Genomic DNA, 21062 nt, shown 5'->3' with positions numbered 1-21062 from the left:
CCTGCTGAATATCTCACTGGTTTGATGTATTTTTGTGTTTGTTTTGGCAGACCCAATATATCCAAAGAGACTTACAGTTATCACACATTTTCAGTATACTTATGTCTCACCATGATTATTCACCATTTGCACTGTTTTAATATTTCTGTTAATGTATCTCTCAATCTTTTCAATCCCATCTTTAAAGATGGCAGCTGTGATGACAAAGCCTTTGTGATGATGACGACGTTTCGACTTGTAGCAGTAGTACACAGTTTTCCTCCTCCTCACCCTGCTCTTCCTCTCTCTGTATTTTCAGATGACAAGATGACTGGAGAGGCTTCTCCTAGTACCACGGATCGCTGACTACTCCCAGACTCCTCTTTTTCTATTCTATATCCTAAAGCCACAGTCGTTTGCTAGCAGGCATCTGGAGCGGCTTCAGTACTCAGCAACGATGGCTCCTGCAGCATGGAGGTGTCTAGTTCTCCATGGTCTACTGCTCACCCTTATTCATCTCCATTGTTCAGAAGGTAAGTCCTTACGTGTGTCTGCGCTTGTGTCGAATACTATGTATTTTTCGAATGTGGTTCATGAAAGTGTTGATTTCGCTCATTTTTCCGTCTTCTAATGGGAGCGAAGAGTTGTTATATAGTGAATTCACTTCAAGATTTGTTTTCTCTTTAAAAGTTCACAATAGCACTGGAACTGTGTTTTATAGCTGAATATTTGAGTGCAGTGCACCCAGGCCTTTGTGCTTCAGAAAAGCTTGTTTTTTTATATTGATTGGCTGATTCTGTTAAGTACCTGCATCTTGAACCTTCAATTGAAGGAGCTGGCATTTTGCCAAACAGAAGACTTGGAAGGAACTACCAGTGTTTGATTTTCTTTATGCTACCCAAAGCCATCTCATTAGTTTTTTAGTTTCATTTCATTGTCTTACTTTAGATTAGTACGTTTGGCTGTAATTACAAGTTCTGTCACCAAACTACTCCCTCTCTTATACCCATCAGAGGCATTGATGTCGGTTGGTTAGTATGTCTGCTTAATGGAAATCATTACATGTCTGCTCTGTTTCACTCTCATTGTACTCAAGTCACATGCTAGCGTGCCAAACATTGATTACAGCCAAACGTCAAAGAATATCAACTCGGGGTTTCTTTTAAATTACATTTCTCTCTTTTCTCATGTTTTTATTTCACACTTGCATAGATTTCACTTGTCTTTTGGTTTTATATTTAAATCTGACTGTGAGGTGATTAACTAAAAAGAGATGGATATGGAACAGTCGAGCCAGGCGTAACATTCAGAAAGAGATACACTCACTTTGTAGATTTATAGCAATTGTAGACCATACGAAATAAGTCACAGGGTCTTTTTCCCAGAAAAAATGAAAAAAGTACCTCCCAGAAACGTTTGAAGAATGGGCCTCTGATTTGAGCTTGGAGATGGTCTGTGCTGAACGGTCCTGGTGATTCTCTTTTCGGGGGAGGAGTTCCTGCTTTGGTATGCAGAAAGAAAGTCAAGGTGTGGGGTTTCACTTGACAAAGGCGTGGGCTCTCAGGCCTATGAATACATATTTGCCCATTCATCAAAGAAGGAATGTGTCTGTTTTCAGAGCGAACGCCAATGTCAGATCCATCCACATGCCACTCACCATTACACCCCCCCACCCCCCGTGTGTGTATGACATTTTGAATCATGAACCTCATTTCCATGAATGTCCGTCCCACAAAAAGGCCCCCCTCTTAATAATGACTTCCTAGTATCATGATGTGATCATGTACACCCATGAACATTCCTCTTGCTTTGAAAATCCTTAATGACATACTTGAGCAGAAAATGATTTTTTTTCTCTCTCGTCTCTGGGTTATTGAATGCTCATGCTGGGTTTTTGTTACAAGAGAAATGGAGTCAGCACAAACACTGTCTCCTCATTCCATCGGTGTTGATTAACGTTTGCAAAAAATGCAATTTGGTGGGTCTTCTTAAAACCACCCAACATATTTTGGACCTTAATATGGCAAGTAGTTATGAATAAAAATGATGTTTTAGTGTTAAGGGAGAAAATATATTATGAATGGCGGTCCCATTCGTATTAGCATAATAGGGATATAATTGGATGCAGAGATAATCAGATCATCGAAAATGATGGTTCAGCGCATATGATATTTATATTAAAATGTATCTCTGTTTCCCTCTATTTATCCACAATTATTTTAAAAATATTTTATTAATGTGTTTTCCGTTCTGTATTTGCACTGCTTTTTCAAGTTATCTGGTCTGGCTATATACTGACTAAGTACACTACTGTATATAAAAAGTATATGGACACCCCTTCAAATTAGTGGATTCGGCTATTTCAGTCACACCCGTTGCTGACCGGTGTGTAAAATCAAGCACACAGGCATGCAATCTTCCATAGACAAACATTGGCAGTAGAATTGCCTTACTGAAGAGCTCTGTGACTTTCAACGTGGCACCATCAGTTCGGCAAATTTCTGACCTGCTAGAGCTGCCCCGGTCAACTGTAAGTGCTGTTATTGTGAAGTGAAAACGTCTAGGAGCAACAACAGCTCAGCTGCAAAGTGGTAGGCCACACAAGCTCACAGAACAGGATGCCGAGTGCTTAAGCGCGCAGTGCTTAAAAATGGTCTGTCCTTGGTTGCAACGCTCACTACCGAGTTCCAGACTGCCTCTGGAAGCAACGTCACCACAACAGCTGTTTGGCGGGAGCTTCATGAAATGGGTTTCCATGGCCGAGCAGCTGCACACAAGCCAAAGATCACCATGCGCAATGCCAAGCGTTGGCTGGAGTGGTGTGAAGCTCGCCGCCATTGGACTCTGGAGTAGTGGAAACTCGTTCTCTGGAGTGATGAATCGCGCTTCATGAATTGGCAGTCTGACGGACAAATCTTTGTTTGGCAGATGCCAGGAGAACGCTACATGCCCCAATGCATAGTGACAACTGTAAAGTTTGGTGGAGGAGAAATAGGTGTCTGGGACTGTTTTTTTGTGGTTCGGGCTCGGCCTCTTAGTTCCAGTGAAGGGAAATCTTAACGCTACAGCATACAGTGACATTCTAGACGATTCTGTGCCTCTGACTTTGTGGCAACATTTTGGGGAAGGCCCTTTCCTGTTTCAGCATGACGATGCCCCTGTGCGCAAAGGGAGGTCCATACAGAAGTGGTTTGCTGAGATCAGTTTGGAAGAACTTGACTGGCCTGCACAGAGCCCTGACCTCAACCCCATCGAACACCTTTGGGATGAATTGGAAACCTGACTGCGAGCCAGGCCTAATCACCCAACATCAATGCCCGACTTCACAATGCTCTTGTAGCTGAATGGAAGAAAGTCTATGCAGCAATGTTCCAAAATCTAGTGGAAAGCCTTCCCAGAAAAGTGGAGGCTGTTATAGAAGCGAAGGTGGGACCAACTCCATATTAATGCCCATGATTTTGTAATGAGATGTTCGACGAGCAGGTGTCCACATAGTTTTTGGTCATGTAGTGCATATCATTCCCGGAGCAGCAAACTGGGAGGGTATCATGTTAGTCAAGGGTGGTTTTAGACCGCCCAGCCTGTAGATATGAAGATAGAAGTTGACAACTAGATTCAGAGCAAGACAAGCAGCCAACCCTAGAAAGGTAGGGCCAGGGCGCACATGCTCCTGCATGCCAACTTCCTCTCACAATGGTAGTTATAATGAACTTCAAAAGAAAAGAAGCCGAGATTTCGGGGGATTATATCCTGCGGTTTATTTTGTGTAGAAATGTTGTAGACCATGTTGTGTTGTTAATTCCAGGAGTAGAATAGGTCCCTCAACCGAAACATCCAAACATGTATAAAACAGGAAGATGAATCAGATGAAGTAATTGATCTTCTTTATCTGTGTCATCTCTCTGTGTAGACGGAGATCAAGTATAACTTAGGAAACACTGTTTTGCTTTGTTCCCAACAAGTGTTTGGATGTTGCAGGCGATACATTTCAGATGTTGTTTCTACACCAGGTTATGTGTACTTGTCAAGCATATTAAAATGCTCTAGATGAAAGGTGTCAATATTTTGTCTATTTAAATACCAGCCTTTAAGAAAGGTTTCTGAGGACTAAAGCAGACAGTCGTCTAATTATTTTTGACATGGTTTACTCATCTGACACTTATTCATAGTTTGAATTATATACCAACTTTTTCAGTCAGTGAAAATGGCCAAAATGTAGTCACTCTTAAAGGGATACTTCGGGATTTTGGCATTGAGGCCCTTTATCTACTTCCCCAGAGTCAGATGAACTCGTGGGTACCGCCTCTGCGTCCAGTATGAAGGAAGTTAGAGGTGGTTTCGTGAGCCAATGCTAACTAGCGTTCATGCAATGACTGGAAGTCTATGCTATCTGCTAGCAATTGTGCTAGTTAGCAACTTCCTTCAAACTTCACACAGAGACATAAAAATGGTATCCACGAGTTCATCTGACTCTGGGGAAGAACATAAAGGGCCTCTGCCAAAATCCTGAAGTATCTCTAACAAACTATTTGCACATCATTTGCAATGTCCCATGCATTAGACTATTGCTTTCAATAGCAGATCTTGCCTGAAAGTGATGATATTATTCTATCAACTCCCATACTCGAGTCATTTTATTCAATCCAGATGGTTATAAAGGTCAACTATAAGTCCCAACTCACCAAAATGATTGGTCACAAGCCATAAGTAAGCTTGGCTGTGTATTGATGGAATGGTCTCCCATGTGTCACACTGGTATTTCCAGTCGTCAGCAGAATGAATGGAGAGAAAGCATCGTGTCTCGTTTCTCCACACTGGCCTCCAGCTATAAACGTCCAGTCTGTCATCTGACTGATATGCTTGGTTTGGTGTTTTTATAATTCATATCTGAACGGTACGGGTCTATGACAGGGCTATCATGAATTATCAGTCGAGCCCTGTTAGATTCACAGATGACTGATGAGACTGCGTTCTCAGTGTTGTGAACATCCACACAGAACGCCCTCTGATTTATCGCTTTCTCATGGTGCATTCTGGCCCAAATGGAAGTCTGGTGTTATTGTTTGGACTTTTCATCTGGCCGTGACAGAGGCATTGGGGAGGCATGGGGGTGTCGCTGAGAGACACTCTTAACCATCACATTCTTAATATGTTTATTAAACTACAGTCATCATTTGTAATTCAGTCAATATTGGCAACATCATACAGTAGATAACAATCCTTTACCTCACAATGCTTTCTCACCATGTTCATATTTATGAAATGTGGCTATTTATGAAATGTAACCTCTTAGAATTTTTCATGAATAAGAATTTGCCATTTTAATAATAACCAAAGATTCAAACGACAGAGTCCGGGGAAACCTAGCTACTATTTCACCAAAACATAGAATTAAAATGAGACGAAGCTACATCGAATAGGATCTGTATTTCATTCAAGAATATCACCCTTAATAGGGTAACCCTAAGTTAAGAGCAGGAGTGATTTCTTGGGTCTTCCTGGGTCTTTGGTAAATCAAAAGCAGCAACAAGAATGTTCCCAGCTGTCCGTATGTACAGCGAGGATTTAAGAGCGCAGGCCTTTGGGAGAGGAGAAGCCTAGTCTGCTTTTATTGTGTATTTAGATGTGATTGTAAACCTCCCTGTTATATGCCCCGATGATGAACAGACACTCCATCTAATAGGGTCGGAGGTAAGGCGCCTGACAGCTTGATTTAATTTGCTTAGCATGCCCCTAAATCTTGTTTGCTGGCAGCAACACAACCCAGCTCACTTCACAGCCTCACCGTCTCAGGTGGATATTAACACACGGGACCAGATCCCTGCCTCACTTTTTCCACTCCAGACGTGAGATCTACAGTTAGAGTCAACGGAAGTTCCTCAGACTCAAACAACCCAACTCAAATAATGGAGGTGGCCAACTAATATTGTTCCCTACAGTAGAGGAGTTTCAGTTGAATTGAATGTAAACTCTTGGAGTCGGTTTTCACAAGTCACTTCTTCCTAGGGCTTACAGATGTCATGACAAAGTAATGCATTTAATCCAGAGGGGAAACATAAGGCTTTTAAGTGAAATCAAACGATCAGAGTATGCCTGTAACAACACGTAGGTTGTCTTTATATATTCGCTAAACAGCGTTGAGACTTGAGAATAAGACGATTGAAGGTAATGGCAATGTCAGATTTTATTACAGTATAATTTCCAGTTCATATGGTAATATTTACATAGAGATGAATTCAAGCCAAGAGTATGTCACAGTGAATCAACAATATACACAAAATATAGCAAATACTAGACAACAAATAAGAAAAAATGAGTTATTACAGGTGAGACCAAAGAATAGCAATGATCAATGCAATAAAAGTCCTATTGCGCCATGACTATTTCTACCTGTGCTATTTAATATTTTAAATGGGCATTGACAGACATTTCCTCCTTCATCGTGACATAGATTCTGAGCTTTAATGTGTCCGGGGGAGTTTAGTTCAGAAAAACATCCTGTTTCTAAAAGAAGATTCTCTTGTTATAGGAAGAAAGGATCTTGCTGGTATCAAAGGAAAAGTAGACTATAATTATATTGTATCCATAGAGACCGAAAATTGTCCAGAAATTATCCCTATTTAGAGGAATTTGTTGTTGACATTCACATTTTTACGCTGCAGTCGTTTTTGAAAGGAGTTGATTATTTTTTTGGGCAGCGTTGAATATGATTTACACCCCCAGATGTTGATTATTCCAAATATGATATGGGCAAAGGAAAAATAAAAAAGGTGTGAAGTCATTAAAGTGAATTATGATCATATGTTTGTGGGCTGAATTTCTATCAGTTGTGCATTTATCTGTTCTAACCAGTGTAGGATAGGTAAGTATACATACCGATTTACTATTCATTTGTCAGTGGGCTGTTTCCATTCATGTTTTAGCAGCAGTAGCGAATTTTTTATTGTGCTTCTGTCCGTCTGCTAGGTCTGTCTACTATTGATGGTGAATGAGCACCACTCTGCTTGTAGCAGCATTGTATTAGTAGTCCCCCAAGCCTAGGGAGGCTGTGCCGTGAAGCATGACCACACTTTTCTGTCCAGGAATGAAATGTAACCTCGGTGTGGGTCACCTGCAAACAAACGGGCAGTTGGACGATTTGCAGGAATAAACAGGCCAAGATAAGAAACCCTTCTGCTGTGCAGGAAATGTATTATGTGTGGTAGGAGGGGGAAAAGTCCCGCGAATCAGGGGACCGAGAAATAGAGAGACCGAGAGCGAGGCACAAAGAGCGTTTTTGTTTGCCTGGTACGTTATCAGTATTGACCTGTTCTTGTAGCATACTCCCCCGTTGAGTGTGCAGGGCTGCCAGCCCACAATGGCTCCTCATCCAAGAGGAGGAGGAAAGCACGGAACCAGGAAGCTGTCTGTCACCACGGTCTCCCCATCTGGCCAATCTCTTATCAGTGGCCAGGCTGCTTGTTGCTCGTATTGACCGGTGGAGGGGGCAAGGTCATCCCAGTCATCACAATAGTCAATCAGTGGTCAGTTACATTCCAATGCAGTAGCATTGGAACACTATCTGGATTCTGTCATTCACTTCCTTGACCAAGCTCTATAAGGGACACTTAATATGACTGTATATGGGATCCTTATATGTCTAACATGGTTGTACTGTATGTCAGGAGTTGAATGGAACATGGTTGTACTGTATGTCAGGAGGTGAATGGAACATGGTTGTACTGTATGTCAGGAGGTGAATGGAACATGGTTGTACTGTATGTCAGGAGGTGAATGGAACATGGTTGTACTGTATGTCAGGAGGTGAATGAAACATGGTTGTACTGTATGTCAGGAGGTGAATGAAACATGGTTGTACTGTATGTCAGGAGGTGAATGGAACATGGTTGTACTGTATGTCAGGAGGTGAATGGAACATGGTTGTACTGTATGTCAGGAGGTGAATGGAACATGGTTGTACTGTATGTCAGGAGGTGAATGGAACATGGTTGTACTGTATGTCAGGAGGTGAATGGAACATGGTTGTACTGTATGTCAGGAGGTGAATGGAACATGGTTGTACTGTATGTCAGGAGTTGAATGGAACATGGTTGTACTGTATGTCAGGAGTTGAATGGAACATGGTTGTACTGTATGTCAGGAGGTGAATGGAACATGGTTGTACTGAGGTGAATGGAACATGGTTGTACTGTATGTCAGGAGGTGAATGGAACATGGTTGTACTGTATGTCAGGAGTTGAATGGAACATGGTTGTACTGTATGTCAGGAGTTGAATGGAACATGGTTGTACTGTATGTCAGGAGTTGAATGGAACATGGTTGTACTGAGGTGAATGGAACATGGTTGTACTGTATGTCAGGAGGTGAATGGAACATGGTTGTACTGAGGTGAATGGAACATGGTTGTACTGTATGTCAGGAGGTGAATGAAACATGGTTGTACTGTATGTCAGGAGGTGAATGGAACATGGTTGTACTGAGGTGAATGGAACATGGTTGTACTGTATGTCAGGAGGTGAATGGAACATGGTTGTACTGAGGTGAATGGAACATGGTTGTACTGTATGTCAGGAGGTGAATGGAACATGGTTGTACTGTATGTCAGGAGGTGAATGGAACATGGTTGTACTGTATGTCAGGAGGTGAATGGAACATGGTTGTACTGTATGTCAGGAGGTGAATGGAACATGGTTGTACTGTATGTCAGGAGGTGAATGGAACATGGTTGTACTGTATGTCAGGAGGTGAATGGAACATGGTTGTACTGTATGTCAGGAGGTGAATGGAACCTTCACTGTAATGATAAGTTAACACATGCTAGAGTATCTGTTATCATGAATATATTATGTACGGCTTTCACGGCTGTGTTTTTGTTTGTGTAATGTGTGTGTGTGTGTTCCCCTATCATCTGTGTCTTCTCCTAGCCCTGTAGCCTCCTGGTGCTGGTTAGTTACCAGTCAGCCCTACTGTTTCAGCCTCATTATTCAGAACCGCTTTAATCCCTGTTCCAGTCACCACTTCTCCTGACACTCTGTCTGTGCCGCACTGAGGGAGCCTCCTGGGCCAGGCTCAAAACACACATACACACATGCAGGGCCATGTGATGAGGAGGGGACCCCCCTTAGGGAAGCACCTGACTGGTTCCGGGACTTGAAGCAGAAAGCCCAGCTGGGGTTTAAGTGTGAGGGGTTAGGAATAGGGCTTTGAGAACATTTAAGCATGCAGCACAATCATTCAGGGGAGATGAAGTGCCAAGCTTGCTACACAGGGGAGATTTTCCTTCCATATTCTCCTCTTTCTGTGTGTTTCATCAACTCCTGTGCAACAAAAAAAACATGCAACAATATTCTTGGCGTCTTGCAACAGTGAACTAATTCTGTCAACGTGATGATCTCCTGTGTGTGTGTGTAGGTTTTTCATCTGAACTCTGAAGTACAGCCTTGAGTGATGTTTAATGTTTAACCCTACAGTCTGTGATTTAAACTTTGTGACACTTATCTTTGCAAAGGGAGCCATTTCCTTTTTCTTTACCAAAACTAATAATCCAACAGGTGTTTGGTCTGGATACAGATGGACAGAAGCAGATGTTTTTCTAAGACATCTTTTTAACATGGTGTCATCCCTGTCAGTATGAGCTATATTAATGGGTGACCTTGAGAGGATTATATGCATTAGCTATGTAAGGTTGTTGCTCTTCGTTCTTAGATGGCTTTCTTTTAACGTGTCTTAATTTAACCCCCTAGAGTCGTTTTTTTGCGCCTGTGTGTAAATCTAATTGCCATAATAAAAAAGCCCCATCAAAATGTCTCTTTGAACTAGAGATAATCCACCGCATCAGTGGTTGAAAGTGGTAGAGCTACAGCAGTGTTTGTCAGACCAGGAGACATCCTGAAAATCAGTCTTTTCACGAAACGTCTGTAGAGTCCAAACCATTTGGGCTACAAATCCCTCTATGGAAAGATGACTCTCATGAACACGGTGGTGTTCTCCGTTTTGCTCTACGACAAGCGTCACGGGACTCTTCTGAAGTCGGTCCCGCTGATCTGCCAACTTCTGTCTGTAGCGTCCGAAAAGCTCACCAACACGTACATGACGGATGTTTTGGATGCCCACAAGCCTCACAATTCTCATTCAAAGGTAGCCCGGTACCAGTTCAAAAAAATGTATGGAAGTAGTTCAGTGTCCAAAAAAGGGGTTAAATAGGTGTAAAAGAAAATGTAATGAAATAATTTCCCGATCTTCTATCGCTTAGAAATAGGATTGACACTTCAAAACAAACTTCGTTTAGATTTTATTTTTGGACTATCTGTTTTGTATGAATATGTTATTCAATGCTTTTCTATGGCTATTAGCAGTATGGTTAAATTACATATTCATATTCAGACTACTTGACTTTGTCCACATTTTGTTACATTACAGCCTTATTCTAAAATTGATGCATTTTTCTCTCTCATCTACACACAATAACCCGTTAATGCAAAGCAAAAACTGGGTTTTAGTCATTTTTGCAAATGTATTAAAAATAAATAAACTTCAATCAAATTTACATAAGTATTCAAACCCTTTATTCAGTACTTTGTTGAAGCACCTTTGGCATTAATTACAGCCTGGAGTCTTCTTGGGTATGATGCTACAGGCTTGGGGTGTTTCTCCCATTATTCTCTGCAGATCCACTCAAGATCTGTGTCGCTGCACAGCTATTTTCAGGTCTCTCCAGAGATGTTCGATCGGGTTTGAATCCGGGCTCTGGCTGGGCCACTCAAGGACATTCAGAGACTTGTCCTGAAGCCACGCCTTCGTTGTCTTGGCTGTGTGCTTAAAGTCGTTGTCCTGTTGGAAGATGAACCTTCTCCCCATTCTGAGGTCCTGAGCACCCTGGAGCAGATTTTCATCAAGGATCTCCCTGTACTTTGCTCCGCTCATCTTTCCCTCGATCCTGACTAGTCTCCCAGTCCCTGCTGCTGAAAAACATCCCCACAGAATGATGCTACCCCCACCGCTTCACTGTAGGGATGGTGCCAGGTTTCCTCCAGATGTGATGCTTGGCATTCAGGCCAAAGAGTTCAATCTTGTTTTCATCAGATCAGAGAATCTTGTTTCTCATGGTCTGAGAGTCCTTTAGGTGCCTTTTGGCAAATTCCAAGTGGGTTGTCATGTGACTTTTACTGAGGAGTGGCTTCCGTCTGGCCACTCTACCAAAAAGGCCTGATTGGTGGAGTGCTTCAGAGATAGTTGTCCTTCTGGAAGGTTCTCTCCATTCTCTCCAGCTCTGTCAGAGTGACCATTGGGTTCTTGGTCACCTCCCTGACCAAGGCCCTTCTCCCACGATTGCTCAGTTTGGCCGGGCAGCCAGCTCTAGGAAGAGTCTAGGTGGTTCCAAACTTCTTCCATTTAAGAATGATGGAGGCCACTATGTTCTTGGGGATCTTCAATGCTGCATAAATGTTTTGGTATCTTCCCCCAGATCTGTGCCTCGACACAATCCTGTCTCAGAGCTCTACGGACAATTCCTCCAACCTCATGGCTTGGTTTTTGCTCTGACATGTGGAAAGATTCAAGGGGTCTGAATACTTTCTGAATGCACTGTATGTTTTTTATACATACAGGGGTCCTAAAATTCTAAATTGAATAGCAAAATGTTCCATGGTATGACCATCTTAAAACTGGTCATGAACTGTCATGTTTTTTCATTGCTAACTTGAAGACAACAAAACAGGTTATGCAGGTTACTAAATGGCGCTTGTTGTAAAAATGAGGACAATAGGAACATCAGTCACTATTGCATCACATTTTAGGTTGGGGTTTAAAGGAGGCTTGCACCATGGCTGTGAGCAGGATAGAGAAAAGAGGGATGGCACCTGAGTGTCTGTCGTGACAGGATCTACCACACACACACACACACACACACACACACACACACACAGTATCTCCTGCTGAATGGGCCCACCTGAGTGCGTAAGAGACGTCTGACTCTATCACGCTTTAGTCCCGTGATATGACAAATCCTTCCCCTTTAGTTCTCCAGATGGAGACACGCATCAAAATGCTATCCATGTAATGCTCTCCTCCTGTACTGTTTTCAGAGATTTTTTTTTAACAGAAAACCCAGTCTAGGATAGGGGTCAGCAACAGGTGGCCTGCTGCCAACTGATCCGCAGGTGATTTATTTTGGCCCCTATGTCAAAAAAGACAAATCACCAGGAATTCAGAATTGTTTGTTGTTTCGTTTAAGAAGTCTGTTCCCCAGTATTCCCACGAATAAAAAGAGACGTGATCTTGTTCTCAATGTAATTCAGGTATGAAATTATTGTTAGTTTCAAATACAATCTCTTTTTGGGCTTATTTGTGGTAAATGTGCAGTATACTAATTATTATGATTTTGTTCCAGCCCCCAAACTATCCTCCACAACAAAATGCATCCCATGGCTGAATCTAGTTGCCTACCGCTGGTCTAGGAGATGAACTGGAGAGAACGGCCAACACCATTGTATTTGATCCATATTAAAGGGAGAGAAAAAAGCATTACTAAGAGCATGGCTCTCACCGCAAATGAACTGACTGGCTTATACACTTCTATTTTAGAATGCTTATGGTACAGTCTATCGGAACCTGGGGGTGTTTGATAGCAGTTGTCTGTCTGGGAAGTAGCGTTTAGCCTTTGGGGTTTGCTCTGTGGTCTTGTCTGACATTGTCTTTAGAAACGATTCCCAGCAAGGTGAGACAGAGGGGGGGTTGAGTGTCATGGAGATGGTACCATGTTTTTGTCGATTGTATTATGGCAGTTTTGGTGGTTGTAATGAAATGCGGGCCTGTCGTAAAGTGGTCAAGTCTAAACCGCCTGTTTTTCAAGCAGATTTTCATTTTTTTTGCAACTCCCCAAGTCTCCTTCCTCATCTCCCACCTCACTCCCATGTGTTTTAATGTGTGTCTTCATGTTATATAGTATTTGTGAGATTGTATCAAACATGTTAAACAGCAGACAGTTGCAGTAGATTTCATTTATTTTGTGATGCAGAGGGTTTTAAACAGAGAGACTTGTATGATCTCTTAACAAAATATAATACTTTTCGGCTTGAGCTTTAGAATGTCGTGGACATATTTACAATTTGAGACTAGTTATGTCCTATTTAATAAATGCAATTGCCTTTTTGAAGTCACCGTTATTTTCTTCAATGTATATTTATTTCGAAATTATTCTAGTCTATTGTTTTTAAATTATTTCCTTGGCCTGCAATCAATAAGTTCCATTGAGCAATTGCGCAGATTGGAAATACTGCGGAGAACAAAGGGGAAAAATTGGCAAAACCTTGTTAACGCTTTGTTCTCGCATGTTAAGTATTCAAATATGCTTTAGATGCCCCCCCTTTCTTAATTCCGGATATTGGATTATGGAGGCATCCAGCTCAGTTGGGGAGGAATGCTTGGCTTTGGAAGATCCCCTCTTTTTTCCAGAGATGTGGCTACCAGTAATATTGAAGAATAAAACGACAAAAAAGACAGGCAATTTTGAAGGACTCACGCTGTGTCCGCGGTGGGGCCACTCTTATTCCTAAAGGGCTACTCCCGCCTTTATCATGTGGAGAAAGTGTCCCTGTCAAGCCTGGGCCCAGAACAATGGGGGCCAGCCTGGGGCGGGAACAGTCCATTTGCATGTAGCTGTTTGCCGTTTCCACGACAACAAAGACTAATCAAAGAGGCCTTAATGGAGGATGACAAGTGTCAACCAACTCCTAGCTGTGTTCTCTGTCTGTTTCTGAAAGCCCTCGCCGTTCGTCTGTATCGCCCACCCCCAAAAAACTGGCCTATTTTTTTTCTTCCAGACTGATCAAACATTCTGGTATTCCCCCCCCTTTTTCTTGCGGCTCCTCTCTCTGACAGAAAAGGAGAGGAAGGGAGTTTGGGGAGTAAAACCTAAATTTCTATTTCTGCCTAAAAAGACATACCCAAAAGTAATTATTTGTCATGAGATGGCCGTTAATAATAACTAGTAATGCTGCATAGTTCTAGAAAGGTTTGGAACTCACCTTTTTGGTAAAAATAGTTATAAATTGCTGAGGTGTACTCACTTTTTAAAGACAAAAGCTCAAGTACATACAGTGCCAACATACAGTGCAGAAAGTATTCACACCCCTCGACTTTTTCCACATTTTGTGTTACAGCCTACGTTTTCAAATGGATTAAATAAAATAAAAAAGCAGACATTGAGTATCCCTTTGAGCATGGTGAAGTTATTAATTACAATTTGGATGGTATATCAATACACCCAGTCACGACAAAGATACAAGTGTCCTCAGTTGCTGGGGAGGAAGGCATCATCAGTTGCCAGAGAGGAAGAAAACCGCTCAGGGATGTCACCATGAGGCCTATGGTGGCTTTAAAATAGTTACAGAGTTTAATGGCTGTGATAGGAGAAAACTGAGGATGGATAAACAACATTGTAGTTACTCCACAATACTAACCTAAATGATAGAGTGAAAAGAAGGAAGCCTGTACAGAATAAATAATATTTCAAAACATGCATCCTGTTTGCAATAAGGCACTAAAGTAAAACTGAAAAACATTTGATGAAATTAACTTTGTCCTGAATACAAAGTGTTATTTTTGGGGCAAATCCAACACAACACATCACTTAGTACCATTCTTCATATTTTCAAGAATGGTGGTGGCTGCACCATGTTATGGGTATGCTTGTCATCGGCAAGGACTATGGAGTTTTTTTTAAAGATTAAAAGAAACGAATAGATCTAAGCACAGGCAAAATCCTAGAGGACACTGGGAGACAAATGCACCTTTCAGCAGGACAATAACAAGGACAAAAATACACTGGAGTTGCTTACCAAGGTGACATTGAATGTTCCTGAGTGGCCTAGTTAGTTTGGACTAAAATCAGTTTGAAAATGTCAAGACTTAAATGGCTGTTAAGCAATGATCAACAAACAACTTGACAGAGCTTGAAGAATTAAAAAAAGAATAATGTGCAAATACTGTACAATCCATGTGTGCAAAGCTCTTAGACATACCGAAAAAGACTCACAGCTATACTCGCTGCCAAAGGTGCTTCTAAAAAGTAAAATTTATATATTTCTGTATTTCGTTTTCAATAAATTTGCTAATATTTCTAAAAACATGTTTTCACTGTCATTATGGGGTCTTTTGTGTAGATGGGTGAGAAAAAAAATCTATAATCAATTTTGAATTCAGGCTGTAACAATACAATGTGGAATAAGTCAATGCATATGAATACTTTCTGAAGTAGTACAAATATTATGAAAATATAAAAATCCTATTCAACAAAAGTGCAAGAATAGGGCTTGAATTGAGTGAAAAACTTTATAAATATAGTAACAATAAAATTATAAATGTCTTACTGTAAGATTTCACCTTAACTGTAAAATAAATATGATCTGATATGATTTATGATTTAGTGACAGAACAAATTTGGCCCCATTTTATATAACTGACGACAGAGCATTATCTGCCAAGCCTCCTCTGAGCGACGCAGAGACACCATTCAAATGTCTTTAGACTCGTTATAACTTTAGCTTTATGCACACATTGATTTTAGAATTTTGTGTTTTCATGTTGAGAGCACTAATTTTGGCAGAGAATATCACAGTGAGATCAGACCATGATTGCTGAAATCGCTGGACTGGCCCTTTTTAATATGCCGTGTCTGGGCTCAGTTGCTCAGAGGGAGAGCAATTCGATTCTTTGTCTGGATAGGCCAGAAAATGTGACGTGTCACTCTCTATGCAAATGTTGAGTGTGCAACCTGACACTTCAAGTCAGCTCCGCTGACAGTGGTAGCGGGAAGCAGACAGATGGGGCTTACTGGCACTATAAACAAAATGATTTGATGGTCAATGCGGCGTCTCCATTGGCCGTACAGTATATACGGCGATGCGGCCTCTGCAGAAGTCAGGGCATTCATACTTCTTGCACTTAGCAAAGCAGTTGTGAAGGAAGTTATCAAGGAAGTGAATTTGTGTTTATACAGGATGTACCGCCCCACCTACCGTCAACCAATCATGTCAATGTGGAGCTACAGTTGAAGTCGGAAGTTTACATACACTGAGGTTGGAGTTAATAAACACATTTTTCAACCACTCCACAAATTTCTTGTTAACAAATGATAGTTTTGGCAAGTCGGTTAGGACATCTACTTTGTGCATGACACAAGTAATTTTTCAACAATTGTTTACAGACAGATTATTTCACTTATAATTCACTGTATCACAATTCCAGTGGGTCAGAAGTTCACGTACACTATGTTGACTGTGCCTTTAAACAGCTTGGAAAATTCCAGAAAATGATGTCATGGCTTTAGAAGCTTCTGATAGAATAATTGACATAATTTGAGTCAATTGGAGGTGTACCTGTGGATGTATTTCAAGGCCTACCGTCAAACTCAGTGCCTCTTTGCTTGACATCATGGGGAAATCAGCCAAGACCTCAGAAAAAAATTGTAGACCTCCACAAGTCTGGTTCATCCTTGGGAGCAATTTCCAAATGCCTGAAGGTACCACGTTCATCTGTACAAACAATAGTACGCAAGTATAAACATCATGGGACCACGCAGCCGTCATACCGCTCAGGAAGGAGACGCATTCTATCTCCAAGAGATGAACGCACTTTGGTGCGAAAAGTGCAAATCAATCCCAGAACAACAGCAAAGGACCTTGTGAAGATGCTGGAGGAAACAGGTACAAAAGTATCTATATCCACAGTAAAACGAGTCATATATCGACATAACCTGAAAGGCTGCTCAGCAAAGAAGAAGCCACTGCTCCAAAACCGCCATAAAAAAGCCAGACTACGGTTTGCAACTGCACATGGGGACAAAGATCGTACCTTTTGGAGAAATGTCCTCTGGTCTGATGAAACAAAAATAGAACTGTTTGGCCATAATGACCATCGTTATGCTTGGAGGAAAAAGAGGGAGGCTTGCAAGCCGAAGAACACCATCCCAACCGTGAAGCATGGGGGTGGCAGCGTCATGTTGTGGGGGTGCTGCAGGAGGGACTGGTGCACTTCACAAAATATTGGCATCATGAGGAGGAAAATTGTGTGGCTATATTGAAGCAACATCTCAAGACATCAGTCAGGAAGTTAAAGCTTGGTCGCAAATGGGTCTTCCAAATGGACAATGACCCCAAGCATACTGCCAAAGTTGTGGCAAAATGGCTTAAGGACAACAAAGTCAAGGTATTGGAGTGGCCATCACAAAGCCCTGACCTCAATCCCATAGAACATTTGTGGGCAGAACTGAAAAAGCGTGTGCGAGTAAGGAGGCCTTACAAACCTGACTCAGTTACACCGGCTCTGTCAGGACGAATGGGCCAAAATTCATCCAACTTATTGTGGAAGGCTACCCAAAACGTTTGACCCAAGTTAAACAGTTTAAAGGCAATGCTACCAAATACTAATTGAGTGTATGTAAACTTCTGACCCACTGGGAATGTGATGAAAGAAATAAAAGTTGAAATAAATCGTTCTCTCTACTATTATTCTGACATTTCATATTCTTAAAATAAAGTGTCGCTCCTAACTGACCTAAGACAGGGAATTTTTACTAGGATTAAATGTCAGGAATTGTGAAACTGAGTTTAAATGTATTTGGCTAAGGTGTATGTAAACTTCCGTCTTCAACTGTATATGGAGCCCTCCGCATTGTTAAAGAGTTTGGGAGGCACACGGTATTACTGTACAGAGGTTGATTTGGCCTCCGCAAGCCTCCGGAGGCTCTGCATTGCATCACACCTTCCATACGGAACCTCCAGACAGCATTGCCGTATCAAGCATAAATCGGCATTAAGGCACTGGATCCTGCGAAGTTCACAGCGCTTTGTAAACTGAAATGTCAGTCGTAACAAGTCCAGAATCGCTTAAAGTCCTCTAAATAGGGGACTTAACTTCAGAGGTTCTAAGGTTGTATTGGATAGGCCTTTTAAAGGACAAAACAATGCTAAGAAATGAAGGGGTTAGGATAAGGGGCTAAACATGACTGTGACTGTGTACTGTGTGTCATGTCTGCTGCTCTAAACTGCTCCCCAGTTGGCCAAAACCCCAATTCTGTAGATTTTTTTTTTCTCTCTCTTTTATTCTCTGGGTTTTAAAAGCATGAAGACGATGGCAGCGCGCCACAGACTGGGCCTGTATTCTGCACCCATCTGAGCCTCAGTGCCACTTACAATTTCAAGGGTGTTGATAGAAAACAAAATATGTATTATGGAAGGGATTGTTGCCATTGAATTATAGGGTGCGGACCGAAAAGAAGAGAAGAGGGACTCCACACTCTCAGAATGCAACACATTGTGAGCCAGTATTGGCCCCGCCTGGCTGCTCAGCAGCTCAATAGCAGGCTTACCGTTGGCTGGTCAGGGGGAGGAATCTGAAAAGCCTACCCCCCCCCAAGTCAGTCAGTCAGTCACTGACCAGAATGCTTGATAAGGCGTTGTGTCAACAGGGCCAGGAGTAAGGGATCACAGTCAATTATGGGACAGAGTAGACTTGCACAATGGTTGCCATGGCGATTCGATTGAGCATTCTATATTTAAGTGATAATGCCAGAGAAGCCGGTGTTTGGAGTATATAATGGCATGGGTGTTGTTCGTCGAGGGCCGGTAAACCGTGGCAATATGTCCTCCAAACACCGGCTCTAGGCCATTATCACTTAAATATAGAATGCTCAATGGCATCTCCATGGCAACCACTGTGCAAGTCTATACAATATGTTACCAACATATTCAAATAATGATTGACATATTTTCACCCCCCAATTTTTTTTGATTCATTTATTCATACTGTTTCATCCTTCCACGAGATATAGTTCCGACACAAGTCTAAGGTTGCTACCCAAGCCGGCTGGTTGTTCGTTCTATCGGTTTGGTTACCATGGACGCGACCCAGTCACTAAGTCTGCTAAGTCTTTGTGTTCTGTATCTATGTATGTGACCCAGTCGTTCGTTCTAAATGTTCCATTGCCGTACTGGCTGGCAACGTTCTTATTCCTTGCTTGCTAGCTAGCCAAGTACAGCGAACTTCATCAGGTCAAACATTGCTGCAAGAATAACAGCAAAGTATCTGCATTTGAGTTTGTTTAAGCTGTTTTCTAGTGACATTTATTTGGATACATCCATAGTAATGAGCTAATGATCCATGATTTGGCCTGGCATAGAAAATGTGCTCTCTTGTCATGACACTGCTGTTTAGAGGAGCTAGCCAACAACACAGGTAACACAATCACTTCAAACTGAAGACAGCAAACTTGCTGCATTTCATTTAGTTTGGCTTGTTTTCTATTGACATTTCTTTGTATATATCCAAAAACATTATGCCAGCTGATTCATGATTTCGACTGGCTGAGAAAAGCTGCCTGTCTGTCTGTCTCGACACGTTCATTACTATGGGACGGCCTCCCGAGTGTCTATAGCACTGCGTCAGTGCTAGCTGTGCCACTAGAGATTCTGGGTTCGAGTCCAGGCTCTCTAGCAGCCGGCCGCGACCGGGAGACCCATGGGGCGGCTCACAATTGGCCCAGCATCGTCCGACTTGGGGGAGGGTTTGGCCGGCAGGGATGTCCTTTTCCCATCACGCACTAGCGACTCCTGTGGCGGGCTGGGCGCAGTGCACGCTGACACGGTCGCCAGGTGTACGGTGTTTCCTCCGACACGTTGGTGCGGCTGGCTTCCAGGTTAAGTGGGCATTGTGTCAAGAAGCAGTGCGGCTTGGTTGGGTTGTGTTTCAGAAGACGCACGGCTCTCGACCTTTGCCTATCCCGAGTCCGTATGGGCGTTGCAGCAATGAGACAAGACTGTAACTACCAATTGGATACTGTGAAATTGGGGAGAAAATACTATGGGACAGCTGGGGATCAAATTTCAACACTGAAGCAATTTTACAAATGTCAGAGACAGACAGCAAGGTTCATACAAATTTCCGCTGTTGAAAATCAAATGCTAGTCTAAAATAAATGTGAGAATGTCTAGATGCTTTTTATAGTGGAGATCAAGTTTATAAATTGCCTGGCTGGGTTGATGAGACAGTGGATTGCGCAGTGAGATGGAACAGTAAATAGGCATTTTAACGTCATAGATTTAGCCGGTGGTAACTTGTGGAATAGACACTGGCTGGAATGCGGTTTTAACCAATCAGCATCCAGGATTAGACCCACCCGTTGTATAAAATATATTATTGACTGGATTTACTGGCCTGCTAGATGCAGCCGTAGGAGGATTTAATGTTAGTCTGAAGGACCAATAAAGAGGGAGGTAGACTTGCTTCGTTCTTTTTTACACACAGAAAATGTGCTATCGATTTTCCCTCCCGTCTTCTGAACTGCAGCTGGCTGCCCAACGTGCTTGTGTCCTGTGGCAGTTATTTTCCTACCACTGCAAAGTTGTAGCAGAGCAGTCAAACAAAGCTACATGGAGCCATGAGATAAAAAGCCTTTCACACTTCCTCAACACATCATGCACACCATTTTTTTCATCCCCCTGTGCAAACCTCTGTCTCATTTTTACTTTGAATAAGATTGATGTTCCTAAAAATGGCTACGTTGTAAAGTACAACTGTTCCCTAACTGTTCACTTCATTGTATTGCGAACGCTTGGATCTAATGATTTATTGAAGGAACATGATGTGCAGTTCTCAAACAGAAGCAAATAATGTTTTTATTCCATTATTGTCCCCTAAAGGAAAACAAAATTATTTTCTCAAATTATTATATTTTGGGAAAGATTTGTCGTATGTGTCCAATTACCAGGAAGTAAGACGGTCATTAATGAGATCCATGCTATCTGAAGAGAGCCAGGGGACACAACAATTTGTCCTTGTGGGCTCCCTGACAGTCAAGATACTCCCCCTTAATTGATATATTGTTGCCCTATGACCAGATGTATCTATACAGTACCGGGGAGGAGGCAAGCGAGCCCCAGGCTTAATCAATTGCTAGGCCTCAATTGATAGCAGCTGTGTGTGATCAGACCATATAGTGCCCTGATAGATAGCCTATAGCAAGCTGGTGGACAGAAGGGAAGGGAGGGGAAATACAGTGAAGGGGAAAGCTAGCTACAGTCTGCTCA

General features: G+C 42.1%; 1 protein-coding gene across 1 annotated transcript in view; it reads left to right on the top strand.

Annotated features, from left to right (window-relative positions):
• Window positions 1-436: 436 nt before the first annotated feature.
• The window catches only part of LOC120055318 (adhesion G protein-coupled receptor L2-like), a 108303-nt gene continuing 87677 nt past the window's right edge, over window positions 437-21062 (top strand). Inside the window, exon 1 of the mRNA XM_039003194.1 lies at window positions 437-512. Within this exon, the coding sequence (XP_038859122.1) occupies window positions 437-512 (76 nt within the window). The remainder of the gene's footprint in view (window positions 513-21062) is intronic.

The sequence above is a fragment of the Salvelinus namaycush genome, chromosome 11 (assembly GCF_016432855.1).
Source record: "Salvelinus namaycush isolate Seneca chromosome 11, SaNama_1.0, whole genome shotgun sequence".
Classification (NCBI taxonomy): Eukaryota; Metazoa; Chordata; class Actinopteri; order Salmoniformes; family Salmonidae; genus Salvelinus; species Salvelinus namaycush.
The sequence above is the reverse complement of the archived record's forward strand: the minus strand, read 5'-3'. Positions and strand labels throughout refer to the sequence as shown.